Source organism: Notothenia rossii (genome assembly GCF_949606895.1).
Source record: "Notothenia rossii genome assembly, chromosome: 11".
NCBI lineage: Eukaryota > Metazoa > Chordata > Actinopteri > Perciformes > Nototheniidae > Notothenia > Notothenia rossii.
The window spans coordinates 32,436,009-32,461,579 of record NC_136910.1 but is presented as its reverse complement, the minus strand read 5'-3'; the positions used below and the strand labels follow the sequence as shown (position 1 = coordinate 32,461,579).

Sequence of the window (25,571 nt, the reverse complement as noted above, 5' to 3'; positions counted from 1 at the left end):
GAAGAAACATCTGCCCTTCACACCTGCAGCTTCATGAAGCACAGCTGGAGAATCTGGTGAATGTGTTTGTGGCTGCCTCTTGGCTGAAATCTGTTGAAGATGTTTAAGCTTTCTCCTGAGGAATAACACCTGTGTCTGACAGGAGAAAGCTCAGAGCCTCACCCTGTCCTCACTACACCAGAGACTCAGCAGGTCAACTTATCAACAGTTAAATGCAGCTAATGTGTTTGGTTTAAAATCACACTTTGAAGAACACTCAACTCCTATTAGACGCTTTCACACCGGAGTACTTTTCCCAGGAATAGTTCCGATACTTCCTGGGATTTTACACCAAAAAGATCTGGAACTAGAACTTCGGGAACCTTTTCACCCCTTTTCAGTCCCTGCTAGAGAGGTGGTACTTTCCTGGGGAGATCGAGTTCACACCGGAATAAGTCCCTGAGGGAGGATTAGGCAAATTAAGCCGCTGACGTCACTTCTTCTTCTTCTGCTTTGGGTTTACTGGCAAGCTGCAAACAACTTCACGGCGTATACTGCCACACAAAGTTCCCGGCCGGAAGTCCCCGGAGTTGGGGACTGGCTTCAGTAGAAGCTGCTGGGACTCCCAGCAGCTTCTACTGAAGCCTTCCGAGTAAATCGCCAGAACGCTGACACCTCCTCATCTCCACTGCTCCCATGTTTTCTTTTGCGTTGCCATAAGTTAGTCTCTCTCCGTTGGTGCGCTGGGCTAATGCTAATAATGCTAATGCAAGCAAATACAATGGCGGCTTCACAAAACTTTTCCGAGTTTTACGGGGCGTGGTTTGCAATTCGCCCAGTCAATCAGAAATTGGAACCTTTTCCTCCCCAGGAAAGTCCCTGCTCTCTAGCAGGGACTGAAAAGGGGTGAAAAGATTTGCAAAAGAAAGTTCTAGTTCCAGATCTTTTTCGTGTGAACGCAAAATCCCAGGAACTATCGGAACTATTCTTGGGAAAAGTACTCCGGTGTGAAAGCGCCTATAGAGAGGCGAAGTCCCTCCCTTTCTGATGACCACCATGGGACCTTATTTCGGAAAGATTATGTATTGAAGTCAATGGAGAGAGAAAACGTATCTTTCGATCCCGTTTGAATTGTGCCACGAATTACACATATGATGTTTGTCAATCTTAAATAACAATTTCCGTGTCAAAAAAGTCACAGTTTGTCGTAAAACTGTTGAAATATAAGACTATGAAAAATACGCAACGAGAAAGACTACAAATCCCAGAATCCCGGTCCCGCATGCTGGCTCTTACAGAACCGACTAACTCCCCTTGTGTGTATGTACAGCTCTCAACATGCCCAGACTTGGAGTGATTTTCACCTCTTTTAATACTTTCTGCCTCATTCTGAAAGAAAGAAGTGAAATGTGCCAACGTGACGGCCGTTTTGGTGTGTGGTGCGAGACGGGAGATGTAGTTCATTGAGCGTTTCACAGAAGAAAAAAATGTTACTTCACAGTTTTACGACATATTTAAAAAAAATTGACTTGATTGTAAATTGACAAACATCATATGTGTAATTCGTGGCACAATTCAAACGGAATCCAAAGATAATCTTTCTCTCCCCATTGACTTCAATACATCATTTTTCCGAAATAAGGTCCCATGGAGCTCCCCCAGAAGGGGAGGGACTTCGCCACTCTATTGGTTACTCTCTGTCAGAAGAATCTGAGGAATGAGACAGAGCTGTAAATGGTCCTTACTCACACAAGTAGGTCCACACACACACACACCAGTTCTGTTGCTATGTGTTTTTATGATGTTGTTCTTATGTCACAATGCATTGGCTTTAGTTAGCAGGTATATGTCTAAGGCGGTGGTGGCTAAAAGGTTAATGTGAGTTGTGACATTTATACTATGAAGCTTTAAAAATGTTTGGATTTCCCTCAATAATTAACCAGGTGAAGGATTACAGTCATCAGACATCTATTCTTAAAGCTGAATGGGCAATATAATTCTATAATAATGTTGGTTGAAATAACAAATTTCACACTTGTGATTTAATTAACAATATTATAGGGTTCCTTTAAAAAAATTAAATGGTATGTACCAACAACCAATTAGGTTTGGTACATAACTGGCCAATCACAGCGACTCTGTACAAATTGGTTCTATGTTTTTTTCGTTCTGCGGCTGGCAGGCACCATGTTTCAAGTTCATGACTATGGCAATACAGTATGTGTTCAATTTATGATTTTACCTTTGCCAACAAAAACCTTTATCAGGGTAAAAGAGAGAAAACCGTGTAGAAGAGAGAGTTAAAGACAGAGGGTTGTGGTCTTGGATCAGCTGTTCAAGCACAGTTTCCTCGCTGCAGACCTTTTTGTAAACAGCTGTTTCTATTGATGCTTATGCAAACAGGTGGTTTCAAGTGCCGCTTCTACAGCTGTGACCAGTTACTGAAAACATCTGTTTGTAGAGCCGGTTGGGCACATGATGGTGCTACCTCACATTTCTAGTCCTGGTATGCATGGACTGAAGTCCAGGGCTAGCTTATTGTACGGGTGGAGCTGTTCAGAAGCAGGCTCTTCTCTGACCTGTCGGTGACATTTGGCCAGTGGTGTAGATGTCTCTTATGGCTCTGACACACCAAAACAAAATCAAATAAATACATTTATCCTCTGTGGGACAAATAAATGAATTCTGATTCTGTTTCAAAAGTGCCTCGCCAATTCAACATGCTGAATCAGCAGTGAAGAATATTTGAAGCTGAGAAAAGTCCTGGTGGCACGGGACACAACACAAAAACATGGCCGTCAGACACTCATCAATGTATAGTCGTTATCCATCTCAGAGAGTCAGCTTGGTGCGTTAGGCCATCTCCACCCGTTTAAGGCCCTCCTCACTGGGCAGTGTCAAGGTTAGGGATTTTAAGATTTTACTGATCACATTCAAAGCCCTTCATGGTTCAGCCCCCGGCCACATTGCTAGACTGCTGGCTCCTGCAAGTCCTGGTCCAGGTCCAGGTCCTGGTCAGGTCCTCAGGCAGCGCTCTGTGGCTCCTACATGGTCCAGGACATGGTCCGGTCCTCAGGCAGCGCTCTGGTGCTCCTGCATGGTCCAGGTCCTGGTCAGGTCCTGGTCAGGTCCTGGTCAGGTCCTCAGGCAGCGCTCTGGGGCTCCTGGGGCCCGGCCCATGCGTAAAGGGGCCTATTTGATTCCCTGTCAGTAAGCAAAGGGTTTTCCATTTGTTCCGAGGGCAGGTCCTTAAAGGGGGGCACAAAGTCAGGGAACAAAGGTCTTATATGCTCTAAATGTTTCATTTAAAATGATAAAATAAATGTTGGTATAACTGAAACATTGAGAGATGTGCACAGTTACATATCTTTGGTTATTTTTAGGTAGAGGAAACTAAAAGTTGATTGGAACATTGGTGATGGAACTAGATTTTAAACCCTTGAACATGGAAAAGCATTTAAAACGTATGTGGAGTGGAACTTTAAATGGTTATGCATAACATCAAAGCTGACCACTGATCACACAAACAAGATTTATAAATGTACATTTTAAACGTTTGGACTTTGGACTTCTTTAAGCCAGGAGGGCTTTTGCTATGTTGGAAAATATGGATGCTCTGTCACTGAAGACTTGGTTTAGGAACTTTTTGGTAGTGTTGGTCTAGAAAGACTGACATACATCACTAAGGGCAAGCAGAAGGACTTTATTCAGCTCTTTGAACCATATATGAACATTATGAGGGATGGGAAGGTGATCTCTGAAAGGGAATTGAGGAATTCCTCTATTCTATTTATGATGTATGTGTGTATAAGTGTGAAGTACATGTTTGTTTTCATATTGTTGTTCCAATATAAGAAAATGCCAATAAACATATTATGAAGATTTAAAGATTTACATTTCTGAGCAAAAGCAATCCAAAGATATGCTTAATCTATGAACAACAATCGAAATAAATCGAAATTTGATCCAATGTATTCACATGTGTTAAAGCTGACTTCTGTATTACTGATGGCAGACAAAGATAATTCTTAGAGACCTGTCTAGGTTCAAGCATAATATGACACTGAATATTGAAAAGCAGAAAGGATCATTTATAGTGAGAGCAGACAGGAGACTGAGCACACACACATCTGACTGCTCACACTTCCCTTTTCTAGAGCTGCACTGCAAATAGAAACAGCTTCTGACTGAGCTGCTCTTCATTTCTCTATTTAAAAACACAACCAAAGCACTGTGCCACGCTGCCATCACTGCAGACTACAGTAGAGCAATGTCATCAACCCATGTAGGATGTATGAAGATAATGTGAAACCAAGTACACATGAGCAGTGTACAGTCAGAGTGCCTAACTGTGGTCAAAGGATAGTCAGTGGTAGGGTCAATAATGTGAATCCAGAAGTGAATTGAAGCTTGATCCTGTTCAGCACCAGAAATGCATGCTCCTTCCACAGGCTGGAATTGGAAATGGAATAGTTTAGTAATAATAGGGCTTATTATTATAATATTAGTGAATCCTAGCTCCAGCACCTCTTGCAAGTCTTCCTTGGGGATTCATTGTCTTTCAATAATGTAAACACAAACAAGCCCTCAAGAAATACAGATGTGTAAAAAATATTATTATTATTATCAGCCACTTTACATAATGCTTTCTGGATGAAATGCCTTACTGAAACGTTAAAGAACAAGTATAGATTTAGAACAGAAATATTTTAGAATGAGTAGTAGCATTAGCAGGTCAGGGTTGTGTGAAGGGTTTTCTGAATACACTGCACCCAGAGTGAGGGTATCCCTGTGTCTCATCAACAACAACACAATAACTCACTGCACATTCCTTGAGCCTTTACATGGACACATGTCATGGATTTGCATTGGGAAGTTAGGTAACTGTGAGCCAAAACAGTGTTGACTCTAACTGAGTTATTTGCATTCAGGCAAATGTGCTCAGTGGCTGTAGATTAAAGCAGTGACCTGCTGACTGGCTGTCTGAAGGGACCCCACGCACCAAGCTCCTGACTGAGTTCTGGTTAAAGGATAAATGGCAGACTGCAGACAGAGACACTTTACTACTGATTCTTATTCTAGTCCCTTCTAAAACTTCCTGATCTGCTTTCATCAGTGTATTTTGGAATATTTCAATTCATTCTTCTCTCTCTCTCTCTCAACAGCATATTTTGCCTCTTGCTTTGCAAAGTGCTGTTATAAAAAATGGAATACTATCAAAAGGACGTAGAAGCAGTGTTTCCACCAGACCAGGGGCCTCATTTATAAAGGGATATACGCTCAAAAAATGGCGTACGCCACTTTCTACGCAATGTTTGCGATTTATAAAATTGCTATAGTCATTCAAAATATATCATACAGTGGAAAAAAAATAAGTATTTGATCCCTAGCCAATTATTTAAAGGTGACCTATCATGCAAAATGCACTTTTGTACGTCTTTTATACATGAATATGTGTCCCCGGTGTTCCAGGGAGCTCACCAAGTGTCAGAAAACACAACCCTCTTTATTTTCCTCCATACCGAAATCTCTTAAAAAGGGGCTGCAACGGATCTGATACAGACTGATCCAGATTTGAACACTTCTGTGACTTCAAAGAAGTGGTGCTACGGCTATTGGGCCAACTCCACCAATCAGGAGGAGACAGCCACGGACATTGCCGTTCGAAAGCGCTGGAGACGCTGTAGTACATATGCCAGGCCTGTAGATGGTGCTGTTCTCACAGAACCAGCCCATGCAAAGACAGTGTGAAATTGAGCGAAATGAGGAATGGCTGAAATGCATGATCTGTTTGGTATTTTGAAAAATAAAAAGTATACATATGCCTTATATAGGTATGGTCCTACACTATATTATTAAAATATAGCATGATAGGTCCACTTTAAGTTTACCCACTTACAAAGAAATGAACAGTCTATCATTTTAATGGTAGGTTTATTTGAATAATGAGAGACAGAATATTAAAAAGAATATCCAATGTACATAATTTAAGAGATATAAATGGATTTCTATTTAATTGTGTGAAATAAGTATTTGATCCCCTTGCAACCAACAAGGATTCTGGCTCCCACAGACCGGTCACATAAGTCCATTTCCTTTAGGAAAGTACTCCTAACATCAACTAGTTACCTGTATAAAAGACACCTGTCCACAGAATCAATCAATCAGATTCCAACCTCTCCACCATGGGCCAGACTAAAGGGCTGTCTAAGGACCTCAGGGACCAGACTGTACACCTCCACCAGGCTGGGACTGGCTACAAGACCATCAGAGAGCAGCTCTGTGAGGAGGTGACAACTATTGGTGCCATTATTCAGAAATGGAAGAAAGACAGCATGAGCATCCAGCAAGTCCTCCAACTCATACGACCAGATGCCGTTTGTTCAAGCACTCAATACGTCCTATAATTACGTTTTAAAGTTTTCGCCCTCTAGTGCTCCCGTTGAATGCAAACGTTACAGATGGTCGTTTATTCACAAATAACCCTCTCTGTAAAATCCTAAATTGTAGGATAGTTTGGCCATTAAAACGCTTTTTGATTAGATTTCTAGCGAGAAGTGTATATTGTACTTTTAAAATCCACGTCCAGTCGATATGTAGGATCAATAGTTTGATAGATATTACGAAGATGATTTGAGGTATGCGGCAGCCTCCATGTAAAGTTACGAGTTGAAAACAGTGTTTCCGGTCTCGACGTTTTCATAATAAAACCAATGATCAAATGAACATTTAATATTCATTGCTAAAGGTAAAGCCGAATCATCACAGCGCACAAAACCTATTAGCGCCGCAGATGGACCAAAAAAGGGAGCGTTTGAAGAAAAAAAAAAGGGGCGGGTCCGCTCAGTGAAACGATAACAACGAAACATGGAGGAACAGAAGTCTGTGTTTAAATGTTGTGTGTGTGTGTGTGTGTGTGTGTGTGTGTGTGTGTGTGTGTGTGTGTGTGTGTGTGTGTGTGTGTGTGTGTGTGTGTGTGTGTGTGTGTGTGTGTGTGTGTGTGTGTGTGTGTGTGTGTGTGTGTGTGTGTGTGTGGAGGTGTGTGTGGTTAAAACACATCAGCCTTTCTAATGATTCTGAAGGTAAACACATTGAAGGCGGTGCGTGAAAGGCTGTGCGTGAAAGGCACTGCGCGCTCCTCTTCTAAGAGGCGGAGTTAACCTTCCCGCTGCTTCCTGGTGCTGCAGAGATTTCATGAAGTGAAGGAGGTTTTCCTTCTATAAAACAGCTGTGGGCAGCAGATACTGTGAGTGTCACAGACATGAATAGATCAAGGCAGACTGGTGCAGAAACTCTCCTGTTTTGCCAATCCGGTGCTTAAACAAATATAGCTCTAAACCCCTGGCCGAAATGTCCTTAAAATGAAGTCCGAGTTCGACATTTTAATTAATTCATTACCTTTCCAACTCCTCATGCAGTTGACTGTTACAGGTCTATACAGGTTCATGGTACAATGCATAATCTTCAAATCGAGAGACTGAAACTATATTTTCCTTTACCGTTCTGTTTTAATTTCACAATACAGTTAATAGTCATATTATGTTTGATATTATTATGTTTTATTAACTACACCACTGGTTTTTTAACCCGCGCCTCTTAGTGGTTAAAGCACGTTATTGAATTTTGTTGTTGAAGACGTTTTATTTGACGAAAACATTTAAATGTTAAGAGTAGCCTACATACAAAATTGAAAATATCAAGAAGATACTGTAGTGATCTCTACAATAAAACAGTTTAGTGCAGGACGTCCAAAGATATTAACAGGAGGATGTGCAAAACAGACAAACTAATAAGGCTTTATTTAAACATTAAAGATTACTTTAAGTTAAGGTCTTCTTTTGAATAAGAAAAACACTTTGGGGCTATCCACAGATAAATATGAAGTCTGACAAGTACTTAACGTCCAATATATTGCATAGTTTATTTTGGCACTTGACAATCACCTTCCCTGAATTTGACTCAGGTGTAACTAAAGTCTGATTTAAGGGTTGTTTATATTTGACATCATTAATCAGAATCTGCAAAGTAACTAAAATACATGTAGTGGAGTAAAAAATACCAGGTTAACCTCTGAATTGTAGTAAACAAAGTAGTATGCTGCTGCAACAAAAACATTTCCCAACTCGGGATCAATAAAGTATATCTTATCTTATCTTAAGATGATCGATGGCTACTGCCATATTTGCAAAATGTGCCTCTGAACCTTGACAAGTGCATGTTTCAGGCTTATCAATGAAAAACAGGAGGGGTCACAGACATAAGACCAGCTGTTGAATAAAGCTCTTCTGACCTTAGGTGTTATGTGGGTATATTATTTCACCCATTTATTAATTATATGTTTTAAATGTGATAACACCACTGTGTTTCGTATCACCTAAACCTCCAGGGTGTACACAGTTTAACACTGGCAACTTCTAATTGTGGGAAATACGAAAACGTCTTATAAAGAGACGTGCCATAATGTTGCGAAACACACAATAGCCAGCATGTATAGTTCTGGGGGGGGGGGCTGGACCATGGGGGCTGGACCCGTCCAATTCCAATTTTGAAAAGACTGCCGTGGTTCCATTCCATTTCAAAGAGCTGTTGACGCTCAGCGTAAACTTGTCGCACTGCCACTCCAACATCCAATCACAGGGCTTGAGTACTAATCAAGGGGTTTGTAAAGCAAGGCGGATGTTGTAGTTCCAAACGATAGCTGGGGATTTTGGGTAGTGTAGTGTCTTTGGAAACTTAAGTGTCTAAACTCCTAAAAAACTATTTGTTTCTCTGAATGAAAGGTTAAAAACACAAAAGCATTACACAATTTAAACCAATCAATATTGTGTAATTAACAAGGATAAACTGATGTTTTTTAGTGGATGAGTAATGCAGATATCACTGTGTAATCATTTGACAGTGAGGGGAATATATCTGGTTTTATTATGAAAACTTCGAGACCGGAAAAACTGTTTTCACCCACGCTAACTTTACATGGAAGCTGGATACACGTTATCCTGACGAGAACTCAGATCATCTTCGTAAATATCTATCAAACTATAGATCCTACACCTCCACTGGACGTGGATTCTAAAAGTACAATATACACTTCTCGCTAGAAATCTAATCAAAAAGCATTTTAATGGCCAAACTATTCTACAATTTAGGATTTTCCAGAGAGGGTTATTTGTGAATAAACTAATAAACGGGAGCATGTTGTTTATTACACGACCACTAGAGTTGCTACACTTTAAAACGTGGCTATGGGTCGTAATCTAAGCTGCTTAAACGATCTACCTATTTGGTCGTTTTTTGTAGGAGGACAGGCTGTGAGCATCAGTCGACCTTGGGCTGGCCCCAAGACCTGGCCCCGTGGGGTTTTGATGATCAGGAGAAAGGTGAGGGGTCAGAACTACACAGGAGGAACTTGTTAATGATTTCAAGGCAGCTGGGAGCACAGTCACCTAGAAAACTGTTGGTATCACACTACACCATAATGGATCAAATCCTGCAGCGCCTGAAGCATAGCCGCGGGAAGTAGGGGTGCTGTGGGTGCTGCACCCCCTGTTGGCGAGTGGTGTACATTTTAAAAACTGAGTGACCACCTAATGGGCAGCAGATACTGTGAGTGTGTGAGTTAAACTACATAAAATAGTTATGATTTTACTTAAAATAAAATTAGCTGTATGCAGTAGCATATAATAGTCATAGTATATATTTGTATTGAATTTATTTTCCAAATAAATACAATTCGAGTCATCTAGGTCGTAGGTCATGGGAGAGTGACGTAATTGACGCGACACACACACTGCAGAGTGACAACTTTCTAGAATGGCGCAAAAAAGGATTTTGGATTTTTTTCTCCAACAAACAACCCAATAAAAAGAGTGGACCACCAGCTACTCCTCAGCCCACTACCTCTACAACTAGAGTAATATGACACAGAAGAGACTGACACATCTGACTTTGATGCATGTCCATAGTAACATTTTGGACAATGTGGATGTATCTGCTCTAATGAGGGTCTTCATTAGTGCCACCCCAGAGAGGAAGGCTACATTTAGAGTTTTGTGAAGCCCCAACACAAGGTAAGACGATATTTGTACCTTTAATGCTGCTGCCGCTGTGCAGTGTTTTGCCTTGTCAATCAGTTAAAATTGAATTCATAGCTTTATTAATATTGTAAATAATATTTTCTGACTATTTGTAATGTTATGTAGGTTTGTAAGATCCATAGTTAGCATGTGGGCATGTGCAGCTGTTGCTAAGTGATGTAGGTCTATAATGGTTTATTAAGCCTAACAGTTAAGGCGAGACACCCCAGGTGAATAGGGTACTTTTTTTTTACTTAAAGATATCAGCTAGAAATGTATCCAGTTAATTAACTACATTAAGGCAATTGTTTCTTGTATTACAGATGTAGCACTGAATTTCGGACTCCAGCTTACAGCTTCCTGCCTACCGCCTGCCAAAGACCAGTATAGAGGAATGTTAAACCCTCCCACTATTTTCCAAGAGGGCGTTGCCAGATTTTCAATTTCAGGTTTTAACCAGGAGATGGCGCTTCATTCACAAATACAGAAAGACAAGTTTCATGGACTTTCAGTTGTGTTTTGAAGAGCATTTGAACACATCAATATTTTAGATCAACTAAAGTATATCTAATCTTGTAATTCAATAATATATAGTCTTTATATATTAAATAATCATAATTATAATGTAAATGTTTACATTACACTTCTTTATTTGTTATGCTCATACTTTAACCTTTACAATCGTTTGCTTTAATATGCAGTATATTTTTGTGTTTGCTTCCTCCTGCTCCCTTTCGGACACATACTGTATGATTTATTATTATTATTAATATGAAGATATTATTAAGATAAGATAAGATGTTACTTTATTGATTGAACATTTTAGTTTAGAATGTGCTGTCCCACGGTAATTCAGAAGGCTCACAGGTCACATTCCGACCATTATTTAAAACAATAGGTGCTTTCACACCTTCTACAGTTTGATTTGTATTTCTGTCAGTTTTCGAATTACCCATTTGCTTTCAGGGAGCCCTATTTTTCAGAGCACATCCTGCTACTAAATATGTCACACGCACGCTCTGTTGACTGGCGCAGCAGCGCGGATGCGATCGATTGCTATAAAAACACTCTTCTACTAATACAGACGGTGTCACTCTGCCGGCGGATGTGGCCTTTGTTGAAGCCTCTTCAGGCTCCGCATCGGCAGGCCTCTCCCTCGGTGTGGAGCTGTCAAACTCGACCCTAACGCCACTTACAGCCGGCCAACTAAAAGTTGTTTTCCGTTCACGTTGTCATTTTTAGACTCCTTCGCTTCTTTGCTTGTGAATCCAAAAGCTGTGACGCTTGGCTGTTTTCGTTTTGCCATATTTTTTTATTACACAGCCAGAGTTAAAAAAATATCAATATGAACATTTCAAATACCGCGCCGGCATCACCGCCATAATCATAGCAACGTAAGTAAGAATGCAGCGCCGCCACATACAGATGGCAACACCCAGACATATTCACAAATATAAAACAAATATTCAGAAACTGTAATGAACAATAACTATTATTTATTTCAAGAACTGTTATTTACAGAAACTCAACATTTCTAATCTGTGTGACACAAATATGCACGATTGTTTTGGGCTCCCCCTATTTATCTCAAAGTCAGCCTTCAGGGGAGCTCCCTCCCTCTTCGGGGGAGCCAAGCTCCTCCTAGCTCCCCCCCATTTCGAACAGTGTCTGTGGCTGAATGGCCAGCGATTAGGTGCGGCGCATTTGTCATAGGTGATCAGAGCTAACTGCCTGCCGTCAGATTTCATTTAAAAAACAGATCTGATTTTAAGACTATTTCTGCGCTCATAAAGAATGATAAGAATAAGAATAATGCGTATTGAACTGGTTTCATTCATTAGTGAGTTTATTTAATACTAGAACCGCCAATCGGGTCAATTTGTGTGATGTGTGTTGTGTGTGTGCAATGTAACTTTTTTTCAATAAAATATTAAAGTCTCCCAGTCCCTGACTTTTCCTGAAAGTGTGTTATGTAGCACCCTATGTTGTTAAAAATGGCATTCTAATAGCGGGATTTGACAGGTTTAGGTAGGCCTATACAAAAACCTCTGGCGGTTCTAGTGTTAAGGTAATTAGGTACAGTAGAAGCCCTTTTTTATCAGTAACGAATTTAGCAGTTGAACATAAAAGTCAACTAACTGGGTCACTTGCAATGACAGTGTTGTGTCTAACTGTAAGCTTGTCACTCAGAGTAACCTACCGTTAATTTAGCTGCTGGAGAAGAAAGATCAAGGGGGGAGGGGGGGAGAGAGCTGTGGTTGATGGGCCATTAATTGTGTAAATACACAGCTGAGAGCTGCCGTTTCATTCAGACTGTTTAAAAAACTGTAACAACGGACTCTTTTTTTTTTTAATCCAAAATAAGTCGTTTGTGTGATTCATGTAGATCTGCAATACAAATATTTTTGAGGTATGGGGGGGGGCTGGGACCCGGAGTAATCTGCGGCCGTGAGCTGTTATGTGCCATCATGACACGCATGGGGTTCTTTTTTTATATATTATAATGAAGTGCGAGCTGTGTGCTCGAGTCTTCCTGCCTGTCGGCTCTGCTCATGGATGTATAATAAGGCTCTGCTGCTCCGAGATGATGGTCTAGCTTCAGCAGCTACATTACCTACGGGTGCGTTCGTTAATATTAACTGTGCGTCCGGAGTCACTGTGGCACAGACTGGACCGCTGGTGAACAGCTGTTAGAACGGGCTGTTCAGGTGTTCAGAGCAGAGCTCCCTGTCGGAGCGGCAGAGCGTGATGTGAACTGAAAAGTTTTTCTGTGGCAATATTATTTAAGGAATCGTTGAGCTAGCTAGCTAGCATACATTGTCACTATCTGCTAACGTTAGCTTTAGCCTTCTATTTCTAATAGTTTTTTTCATAGGCTATAAACAGAGGTGGTATAAGTATATATATTGTACTTGAGTAAAAGTAGAAGTACTCAGATCTTGTACTTGAGTAAAAGTAGAAGTACTAAGGTCTTGTACTTGAGTAAAAGTAGAAGTACTCAGATCTTTTACTTGAGTAAAAGTAGAAGCACACAGATCTTGTACTAGAGTAAAAGTAGAAGTACTCAAATCTTGTACTTGAGTAAAAGTAGAAGCACACAGATCTTGTACTAGAGTAAAAGTAGAAGTACTCAAATCTTGTACTTGAGTAAAAGTAGAAGCACTCAGGTCTTGTACTTGAGTAAAAGTAGAAGCACACAGATCTTGTACTAGAGTAAAAGTAGAAGTACTCAGATCTTGTACTTGACTAAAAGTAATAGTCCCAGAGTGTAGGAATACTCTGTTACAGTAAAAGTCCTGCATTCAAAATGTTCCTCAAGTAAAAGTAGAAAAGTATTATCATCAAAATATAGTGAAAGTAGCGACAGTAAAAGTAGTCATTGTGGAGATTGGTCCATTTCAGAATAATAGATATGACATGTTTTATAATGATTGATCATGAAAGTGTTCTCAAGGCTGCTAAAGGTGCAGCTAGTTTGAATGACTTTGTATACTGCAGGGTAGCTTGTGGATTTACTCCAGGTGGAACTAAAGTCTGATTTAACACTTGATTATATTTCACTTAATTAATCCAGATCTGTGAAGTGACTAAAGGTATTAAATACATGTAGTGGAGTCAAAGTACACCATGTACCTCTGAACTGTAGTGGAGTAGAAGAACAAAGTAGCAAAACATTGAAATACTTAAATAAAGTACAAGTATCTCAAAATTGTGCCCAAGTATAGTACTTGTTGAGTTTATGAACTTAGTTACTTTACACCATGTGGTTATAAAGATAAAAAGACTTAAGCCTTGCACAGAGGCATGAAAATACATTTTCAAAATGCTCAACAGTGCTGCCAAAATTATAAACTGACTGCTCCACAATTTAAAATAAATGCTTTTATATATTTCTATTAGATGTGACTCTTTGGCGTTTCTGTTATTATTAACACTGCTGCTTTAGTTGTTCTGACTGCTAAAATCCTCTGTCATTCCGTGGGGTGGGGGAGCCGGGGGCTCGGATCCTTGTCACCTTTTTCATACCTGATGAGTTTGTATCCCTGTATGTTAAAAAGCCTCAGTCACCTTAATTCATGTAATAAAAACATCTCAGGTCAGTAACACTCAAAGCTTATGTGCAATACCATGTTCAGCTATGTTACTATTTATAATGTTATTGTTGTTACATCAGAAGATGTACATATTGAAATGATTTCTTAACTTACAGTAGGCCATTTTTTACAATGTGTGTTGGAAGGATTTATTAAATTACAATGAATATTGTCATTGTTGAAGGCTTTTAGAGAAGGGTGAACTATAAGCCTGAATTACATAAAATGTTATACCTAAAAACATAAAAGCCACAATAAATAAGTCACAATTATTGTAGTTATTTTTACCTCCCGTATTGCTTTCAACCCACCAGCTTTTATGGTGTTGTTACGTCACTAACTGTAAGCTTGTCACATGCAGTCTATGGTCACTCAGAGTAACCTACTGTTAATTTAGCTGCTGGAGAAGAAAGATCAGGGGGGGAGGGGGGCAGAGAGCTGTGGTTGATGGGCCATTAGTTGTGTAAATACACAGCTGAGAGCTGCCGTTTCATTCAGACTGTTTAAAAAACTGTAACAACGGACTATTTTTCTTAGCGGATGCATGTCAATTTAAATCAATACATACAACTATTTTTTAAATCAATAAAAACATTTTCTAAATCCATAAAAGCATTTCAATTAATATTGGGAGTCATGTCGTTACTTTGTTGAGAATGTGGCCGTGTAATAAGCGGGATAATTTGCAGCGACCTGCTCCTTATGGGGAAAATAACACCCTTCATCCAGATGAGGATCCCTCCGCTACACTTTGGGATCCTGATCGACCGACGAAACCCCATTAAAATATAAATATTTTTGGTGAATTACTGAGTTTAGGCACGTTAATAACGTTTTAATGAAGTTGAATACAGTATATTCATATGTGTCAGTGATTTCATGTCAATTCGGCAAACATAAACATAAATGATCGTGGTGAAGATGATGATTAAATTAGGATTAAAAATCGAGAGCCGGGCTGCATTTCCTCCCGTTCGTTTTTTTAGAATAACAAAATTATTTTGTTAAATAACAACATGGTGATGTTTTGTAAATGATTACATGTCTCTTATTTAGCACAGTAGTATGATATCCGTGACATATGGATCTTAACAAAATTCCGCTGTACATCCAGGATACTGTATCTCACTTTATTTCACATGAGCTCCAGTTTGGAACCCCACTGCACCCCCTGGTGGATCAATGATCCATTGCAGCTGGCTTCATTATAATTACATTTATCTATCCCGGGGGCGGTCTCAAGTCAAAATGGAGGTTTTCCCTTGAGCGAGGGCAGATCACGTACCAATCACGGCCCTCGCGTTTCAAACTGTCTGAAATGAATCGCTACATCTGTTCAAGTTTTCTGAATATGCAAATTATCCATTATCTCATTAAATATGCGCATATTTGGATAAAGCCAGGTTCAAAATTATTGTTTAATTTTGTAGTCATATTAGCATCTAAAGCTCTTAAGGCCCAGATAAACCGGCCAGTCACCTGAGAAGTCGCCGACGCCGACACCGACTGTTGCGTCGCCGGACTCATCTGCGTATTTGCTGACTTCGCGCACTGGAACACACCGCAAATCCGAGCCGCGCACGTATGAACTGCGTATGCGTGATTGGCAATAACTCTCCTTACCAGCAGGCGGCGGTAGTGTGTATTCATCATTCAAAAGAGGCAACAACCGGAACAACCGGAAGACAGAGAAGAAGAACAGACTCCGTGATATAAACAAACAACAAATAGAGTTTTTCTTTCCATTTTCACTTTCGTCCATTGAAAACATGAACGAACAGGAGCTCTATAAACCGATGAGGTGAAATAGCCGTCCGTGTGTGTTCCATCTTCCATTTTAAATCATTTGTTTACCTCCCTAACTTCTGTTAACGCTTCTCATGCACTGATTCGCTAGCTGAACAGCCAATCAGTGTTATCCCTTTGTCCGACTTCCGGTGGTGTTCCCGACGCGTCAGGTCGGCAGAAAAGACCCGACGGTGCGGCGCACACCACTCCGAATAGGGCGTGCCCATGCTCATGTTCGGCCCGACTCCCATTTACTGCCGATTTCGGGCCGGTATATCTGGGCCTTTACAGAAGGGATTTTGGATATCTCTTTTTAACACTCCATAAATTAGAAAATACTGTCAACAGCCCTGAAATATCAATTTTCGCCATGTTTTTAGGTATAACATCTTATATAATTCAGGCTATGAATGACATATGAACAAACCGTTCTGTAAAAGTCTTCATAATATTGATAGGAATATAACTGGAAGGTTTGGTGTATGTAAGTGCAACTGAAGTGGACATTTCAGACTCAGAGTAGGAGAAAAAACTCATTTTGAAAAAAAAAGATTGCAGTGTGGCTCTAGCTAAACCCTCCTGTTCTTTGGATGACACCTTGCGCCTCGACGCACTCCGTGAAGCTATTTCATGTTCGGGGTCATTTGTTTTTTGTATAACCTTGCTTCGTGCAAGTGACAATTGTTGTTGTCTTCTCTGTGAACTGTGTGTTTCGCCGTTCTTTTGCCCTTTTGAGATTTAAATTTCTAGCGGAAAGCTAACCAGGAAGTGTTTTAGCACACCACGTGACGCATCTGAACGAATCACGTTGTCAGAAGTTGACACCAGCCAATGAGATTTCGTTTCTTGGTTTAAGACCCCTTTGTACTTTCACGATTGGTTGCTCCTTACAAAGGAAATGACCATATTTGGATCCGATGAGATTGTGCAGGAGAGACGGAGCTTTCCAACGATTATCTCTGATGACATGGAGCAAACAGTGGTCGCGGTACTTTATGTTACGTTAGAATGCTAACTTTTGGTGAATTTAGGAGAAATATACAGACGCAAATAGACAAACTATAGTAAAATAAAGACTTAAATATGTATTTCGTACGTTTTCCTTCCAAAAGCCTGAAAGAAACATATTATGGAATCAAAATAGCACAACATCTCAAAATTGACCAGTGCATGAAAAACGATGTTTTTGCCTGCCGTGCCTCGCCTTTAACAAACAATTTATGCGGCTCATATCGCTGACAGCCGGGCCGGCCCTTCACCACCTTTTTTTTCTTTTCTTTTTTAAGCTGCCCCCCTCCCCCCTTTTGGCAGCACCCCCCTGAGAAAAATGACTTCCCGCGGCTATGGCCTGAAGGCCCCCTGCTCAAGAGGAACATGAGAGGCCCGTCTGAAGTTTGACAATGAACCTCTGAAGGATTCAGAGAAGGCTTGGGATGAGAGGATGTGGTCAGATGTGACCAACATCGAGATCTTTGGCGTCAACTCGACACGCCGTGTTTGGAGGAAGAGAGATGCTGACTATAACCCCAGAACACCATCCCCCCGTCAGCATGGAAGTGGAAACGTTCTGCTTTGGGGAGCTGAAGCTTCCAGATGCCAAGCATCAGCCTCAACACCTGAAGGATTTGGAGAGGACCTTCAGAGAGAAGTGGACCAACGTCCTTCCTTAGATGTGCACAGACCTGGAGACCAGCTACAAGAAGCGTCTGACATCTGTGTGTCAGAGAGTATGCTAGTGAAAGCAGAGTGTGTTGGTTGCATGTAACAGAGGTGTTAGTGCTTCAAAACAAGGAAGTTGAGAGTGTTTCCAAATACCTGGATGACTGAATGGCTAAGTCCCCCCCATCAATCAGCCGGATCTTGCAGAAAAGCACTCCATTTACAAAAGGCACCGCTGTTAGCTCCTCCAATGTAAAGTGCACTTGAAATTTGAACTTCTTCTTTCTTGTCAAAAAAGACATTGTTCCCAGCTGGAGTATGCTTGTGGTATGATGAACACCAATGGAAGAGTTAGGAACAAATACATATACTGCACGTGGCTTCAAAGTAAGGGCTGGAAATCCCTCTTTGCTTCAAGGTCAGTCATCTCTGGAAAAATGTTCAGTCCTGGAATGGGAAATAAATACACTTGTTAGAGTTATACAAGCAGCTGAATGCAGCTCCATTGGAACTTTGTGTTACGGTTTCTACAGCAACAATGACAGATGTGGACATTAAATGTACCGTGGATGTTTCTATCCCACATAGTAGATTTAAAAAATACATCCTACGTAATGCTTTAGTTTGATTTATGAATGTAAGGTTTTTCAACCGTTTGAAACTCTTTCTGCGTTTCCTCCAGCAGTAACAGTGTCTCGCGGTGCAGACAGCTGCCACGCGAACACACAGCGCCGGGGCGGCTCTCCGCGGGCTGAGTGCCGGGAAAACTTCTCTGACTTACCGCTCCGTCTGTCCGGTGCTCCGCATTCTGGTTTTGGCTGTGTACCGTTGGCGGGGTTTTTGGCAATTTCATTGGTTTCAGTGCATCTTCCACAACTTTCCCTCCCCGGTAGAGAGTTCAACAGTCAGACAGGCTGTAAAACAAGTCAGAGTTAGGGACCGTCCACAAAGTGTGTACACTGTTCAGAGGTGCAGAGAGTGCATAGCTGAAAATGGAGGCAGTGGTGGAATGTCGGGAAGTACATTTAGGCTACTTAAGTATTGAAGGCTGCTTAAGGAAAATGTTATGGTTCTTGTACTTAACCTGAGTATGTTTCATTTTATGTTTTATACTTTATACTATGTCTACACTATATTTAGGAAGCCAATATTTATCTTTCTAATATTTAGAGTTTCTCCTTTTCTAGAACCCAGAACAATTTGCACAACATCTACTTTGCACAATTCTAGTGTATATAATATAACGTCAATATGTTTCTGTATATTCTAAATATTTATGTTGCCTATTGGAATTGTATATGAGCATTCAAATAGAAAAAGGTAAATGTGTGCATTTTATTATAAAGTTGTGTATATTTACAGACTGTTGCAAAAACTAAGAAGCTTATAAACATCAGGTTTAAAACTATAACACAATGAAAATATGTTTGGAGTTTTATTTGAGTTATTAATTTACATTTTTTGTCAAAGAGAGGCTGATTTGAAACCGTTGTAACATACAGTTACTGGATTTCCTGTTTCTGCCGGAGAGAGGGGAGGCCGTCCCAAGGCTTGCCGCTGTATTTACTCCCTCCATCTGACAGGAAGGAGCCTCGTTGAGCTGCGAGTGTGGCAACAGACGGAGTTCACTCCGTCACGGAGGGATAGGGTCGAGGGAGTGGTTTGGGATTGGGCCTCCTTCTCTGCAGGGCTGGTGTGTGACAGGGGGCGTGGCTGGTATTCTCCTGGCTGCAGATGAGGCACACCTGTTCCTAGTGATGGCAGTTTGACACTGAAGCTTCGAACGGAGCTTCAACCCTGGACTTCCTATTCCATAGAAGCAGTGCTTCGAAGCTTGCTTCAAATCACGTGACATGTGACGTCCGAAGCAGCAACTGCTTCAAATCACGTGACATGTGACGTCCGAACCAGCAACTGCTTCATTTCCTGAATGAATCAACTCACTGGTTCGCCGTCCAATCAGGTGATTCAATGCACTGCCTCGTCTCGATTCTGACAGGTGACAGGTTGAAACAGTTTCATATTTGAGCGCTTCAACACTTTATAACCACTCTAAACAATGCGCAATGTGTGGGTTGTTGTCGTAGTTTGCATTGTTGCTGTTGAGTTGTTGTTGGCATTGTATTTTAATTGGATCATTATAGAGCAAGCCAGGAAGATAAAAAGGTCGTTCTGGCTCGTGAAACACTTCGAAATGTGGAGAAGTTGTGAACAAAAAGACAATGAGTAATATAAAAACACTTCGATGGTGTAAGGAATTGATAGCCCAGTAGATAGAGCCGGCGGCTAGGATGCGGCGATATCCTTCGCGCAGCTGGTTCAAAGCTCGGAATAGTTCAGCTTTATATTTTAATACTTTAATAACTGATAAAAGGCCCTCTCCGCCCAAATAAATGTCAAGCACTCTCGAGTCTCTTCTCAATAACCCAATACACACTATTATCAATCTTTAATTGCAAATAGAACATGATATTCAGTCTTAGTGTGTGTGTGTGTGTGTGTGTGTGTGTGTGTGTGTGTGTGTGTGTGTGTGTGTGTGTGTGTGTGTATCGAATATTTTTCAAGGCAAAGATGCGTTAAACCCACTGCAGCCTTGCACTTCGCCAGGAGAGGTCGCTGTAACTGAAGCTTCAAGAAATGAACCTATTTCCGACACAATTGTCCAAGTGGTTCGACGCTTCATTCAAAGCTTCATTTTGCCATCACTACCTGTTCCCACTCACATAATCAACCTGCTCTTTAAGAGCCTGGCCCTCACCTCACTTCTCTGCCAGAGAATTAAACGCTGTTCGTCAATCCAGAGTGCCTCTCTGCAGCCCAAGCTGAGTTTTTTTATTCTCTTTGCAGTTTTTGTGCAACTTTTGGAGTTTTTGGCCAGGAACGTTTTCCTTCTGTTTGTTTTTGGACCTTTCTTCTACCAGCCAGCTCCCTGTCGACAGTACCTGCCTGGGCCTAGTATTATTTATTAAACACCTTGAACTTTACTTGTGTCTGGATTCTTGGACCCCAAAACAGAGATAAACGCCACAGTTCTATCTTTTAACCTGTTCTACACCGCCCCCCCCCCCCCCAGAAACTCAGCTAACTGATCTTTTTTTTTTTTTTTTTTTAAAAGCCCACAAAGCTAATCCTGTTCATCCATTTCCACCACCTCAAGGTCCTGATCCTCCACCTGTGGGCCGAACTTGACCTGGAAATGCTCGCCACAATGTCGGCGGCTTAGCCGAGGGATCATGCGGCAGGCATTACAGGCCGGCGACTGGTTTAGGCCGTCTTCGGCGTGGTCCGGCCCCAGGCACTGGAAGAACAGGCGGTGCGGATCAGCCCCCGCGATCAGGCCAGGGCCTCTGAATTAGCCACGAGCGGAAAAATGCTAACGCATTACTGCACAGAAACTCACTCATAGTAACACTCTTATTACTTATCTTATCTGCACATCGATTAGCATCGTGAGATGACACAGAATCGATAGGTACATACATCATCACTCTATGATAAGAACTCACAAAGATATTAACAAGAACAGACATCAAAACATGTGGCGCTAGCAGGGCCGCCGCTTGCGGACAGGCAAGGCAGGCAACTGCTTGGGGCCCCAGACCAGTAGGGGGCCCCCGAGGGGCGACAAATCTTTAAAACGACATCAGTGTAGTTTTTTTTTTTTTATGCAATATTCAGAACGAGTTATACAAAAAATATAATTAAACAGACATCATACATTGTCATAAGCCTTCACCAAATTCAGTTAATCTACAATAGTGGGGGCCCCTTATTGTAGATTAACTGAATTTGAGTGAGTGGGGCAATGCGCAATGTTTGCAATGACAGTAGGAGACCTCCCTAATGGGGCCCCACCTTATCCAGGCTCACTCCGGTCAGTGTCGCAAATCGCGTGCAATGCATTATAGAGTGGCGAAGTCACGCCCACTTTCTTCCGCATCATGGGACCTTATTCCGAAAAAATAATACATTGAAGGCAATGGAGAGAGAAAATGTATCTTTTGATCCCGTTTGAATTGTGCCATGAATTACACATATGTTGTTTGTCAATCTTAAAAAATCATTTCCATGTCAAAAAATTCAAAGTTTGTCTTAAAACTGTTGAAATATAAGACTATGAAAAATACGCAACTAGAAAGACTACAAATCCCAGAGTTGCGTAAGTGCTGTCATAACTGATGTATTCCCTCCAGATAGCTAACAATACATTTACTTACTGCACTTACTTACTTTAACAAGATGCCTGTGTGCTTTGTACCAGGTTGTTATCATACCAGTAATAGTACCTCTTGCTCGTTCTCGAAGAGCAACTAAAACAAAACACGAGAGTGTACCTTGTTAGCTAATGTTAGGTAGCTGACATTAACGTTAAACTCGTGTTACTCACCGAAACCTTGTCAAGCCGGTCCCGCATGCTGGCTCTTACGGAACCGACTAACTCCCCTTTTTCGTATGTACAGCTCTCAACATGCCCAGACTTGTAGTGATTTTCACCTCTTTTAATACTTTTCGCCTCATTCTGAAAGAAAGAGGTGAAATGTACCAACCTTTATATATACAGTCTATGGTACCAACGTGACGGCCATCTTGGTGTCGGTGACGTGTGCAAGACCAGAGTTGTAGTTCATTGAGCGCTTCACACAAATAAATGTGAAACTTCACAGTTTTACGACACATTTAAAAATGTTTAACTTGCAAAATTATCTTTTAAATTGACAAACATCATATGTGTAATTCGTGGCACAATTCAAACGGGATCGAAAGATAATCTTTCTCTCGCCATAGATGAGAGTAACAAATGCGTCACTTCCGGGCAAAAATAATGGCTCCGCCCACTTTTGGGGGAAAACAATGCTGTCAGTTGAACGGCGGTCAATACAAATTCTGAAGTGTTTGCCAATCCGATCAGAAATGTAAGAAAACCAGAGATTTTTGGATCTTCAAAGAGCCCGATTCCAATGGCCAGACAGGCAAACAATTGCATTAAGCCATTAGAAATAGACGATCGGGCTCGATATATGGTTAAATATAGCAGTAGGGTATCGATTTTCATAGATGAGAGTAACATCTACGTCATTTTACGGCCCCGCCCACTTTTGGGGGAAACAAGGGCTGTCATTTGAATGGCGATCGAGCCTGAAGCCACAGAGATCTTCTGTTACTGTCCTTTCTTCTTAGAGGAAGAACAGAAACACGTAACTCTGGATTTGTTTTAATGTTTGAGGTGCAATAAACGACACAGCGGCTTTTTGGCATGATAAAACTATTATGTTCCGCCTTACTCATGAGAGTAACAGCTGGAGAAATTACAGCCTCGCCTACTGATTTTAACTTAACCATATATCAAGACCGATTGTCGATTACCAATGATCGAATGTAATTGTTTGCCTGACTGGCCATCGTAATCGAGCTCTTTGAAGATCCAAAAATCCACGGTTTTCAAAAAAAATTGATCGGGTGGGCAAAAACTTCAGAATTTGTATTGACCGCTATTCAAATGGCCGCGTTGTTTTCCCCAAAAAGTGGGCGGGGCCGTAATTTTTGCCCGGAAGTGAGGTAGGTGTTACTCTCATCTATTGACTTCAAAACATTATTTTTCCGATATAAGGTCCCATGGAGGTCCACCGGAAGGGGAGGGACTTCGCCACTCTATTGTTTACAAAATAATCCTGATGACAAGGAAACGCACTGAAAAACGAAGAGAAATTATCTTTCTGGAAGCGACAAAAGGAAGAAGAAAAAATATGAAGATGAGAGAAAAAACAACAAGACAGTGGTAAGTAAGTTGAGTAGATAAAGATGACATACTAAATAACTAAATGTTGCTAGTCTAACCTTAACTGTGGGATAGAGAAACTTGAATTACGTAACTTCCACTAGAATCAAATTATTTATTTTGTTTACTTTGACGTCAGTGGCGGCCGGCCCATAGGGGCGCTAGGGGCCCCGCCCCACCTCTTCCCACATACAAAAAAATATATTAAAAAATATATTAAATTAAAAAATATATATTTCAAAAAAATATATATTTCAAAAATATATATATTTTATATTTTTTATTTTTAATGAACAAGGTAAATATCATACAATTGGTATCAGTAAAATGTATAATCTACAATAAAATCTTGTTTAAAATGGTGTTGTGATGTCTAAAGTTACTGATAAGTCACATGTTTCCTGACTGGCTTTGCCCTTGACATTAGTTTATCATTACGGGGCGCTGCCCCCGAGCCAAACAGCAGCAACCAGCACGTTGCAAAAGTCTCAATAGTAAACTGTGCCGCCGAAACATAATTTCAGCCAATCAGCGCTGTCAAATATTTTGGTCACGAGAGCGCTCACGTTGGCGCCCACGTTGCCCACGTGCGTTGACGTGAGTTGTTTTTTAGACTCGTGAGGAAATGGGGTAGTATCTATAGTAACGCAGTGTAGGCGGAGCCGTGACGTAATCTTCAATGAGCTCCCCAGAAAAACAACACAGCCGTTAGCTCTTAGCACTCAGAGCTCACAGCTCTTCATATCTGTTCAGAAACTAGACAAAAGTTAAACAAGTACAAACCACATACTGTCTGTGTCATGGCGAATACAGTCGCTGGTTTATTTATGTCTGTATAGGCCGTTGTTGTGAGTGTGGACGGTCGGAGCATTTACAACGTTAGCTTAGCCAAATCTCCATTAGAAAACACGCATTTTAAAAGGTTTTTCGCCTGCCGTCTGTCTGCAGACTTGTCAAAGCCTTAATTCATGGTTTTTACTATCCGGTATCAGTATGTTGTTACTTCGGCATCATTTTTGAAACGTGTATTACAATTAAATCACGGTCAAATATGTTCATCTTGTTGTAGTTGTAGCCCCCTTGACAGCGATTCTCTCTCTAGTTTAGACTGCGGTCAAGCCAGCCTCCACTCGGAAAAACCTAGTCAAGCCAGCCCTCACGTGATATTGCGGTGCGCGACTATCCTATGCATTACGGTAGAGTAAAAAAATCAGGACGTTCTGATGTACAGTTTCAAATAAAAGACCTTTGAAGTCTCATATATGAGCTATCAAAAGTCTATGCTAAATGATTTTTTCTGAGTGACTAGATGGGATGTCCTGCTATCACCCTGAAGTGAAATGAGTCTTTGATACTGGACATTTTTTGTTTTATTCTCATCTAAACATAGAGGGATGAAAAAAAAATGTTTTACTCACTATATCAACAGCCCCACCAAAAATATTTTCCACCAGCCGCCACTGTTTGACGTTTAACATGACATGAGTTAACCTAGCAGAACAGTATCTGCTCTGCTGGCCGTGACATTACCAAGTCATGTGTGCGCAGCCGGGTCGGTACAACGCCGTTTACCTATTAGCTTAGCTTAGCTTAGCTTAGCTAGCTGGCTGAAAGAACGGAGAAGCTATAAATTACAGTTGCCGTTGACGCATTAGCTTAGCTTGCCAGCTGACAGAACGTAAAAGCTAGTAATTAAAGTTTTAACACGTCTTCATTAATCTTTTTGGCATTGTTACTGAAATAAACATGGTCTCTGCCATTTCTACATTAACGTTTCACCCGTTGTTTAATGGGACACCAGTAATGGAGTCATTTGGAGGGGGAAATCAGCTAACTTTATCTGTAGGCTAGTTAACTGATGAAGCTGTGTCCGGCTGAGCTAACTGTCAAGCTATGAATGTTAAATTAGGAAATGTCGATGCAAGACATTTGGACAACTGTACCCTAAATAAGTTAATATTAGTTAATAATAATTATATAATAATAATTATAATAATAATAAACTTAATATTAGTTAGTGTGCTATGTGTTGAGTGTATTTTATTGTATTTTCCTTCTCTGTAGTCTACTCCTAGTGGTTTTATGATGATACTGAAAACTGTATATTTCAACCTTAGTAGCCATAGTGCAGGCTCCAGCACAATCCTCTGTATTGGAACCATGTTCACTTACATAGAGAACCGCAGTGACGCGTCGTAAAAC

The 25,571-nt window shown here is 40.9% G+C and overlaps 1 protein-coding gene across 1 annotated transcript in view; it reads right to left on the bottom strand.

The window, feature by feature from the left end:
• LOC307025435 (early estrogen-induced gene 1 protein-like) overlaps positions 1 to 19,054 on the bottom strand; it is a 44,091-nt gene extending 25,037 nt beyond the window's left edge. The window contains 2 exon segments of the mRNA XM_079660103.1: positions 17,750 to 18,040; positions 18,375 to 19,054. Coding sequence (XP_079516229.1) covers positions 17,750 to 17,895 — 146 coding nt within the window. The 5' untranslated portion in view covers positions 17,896 to 18,040; positions 18,375 to 19,054.
• Positions 19,055 to 25,571: the final 6,517 nt, after the last annotated feature.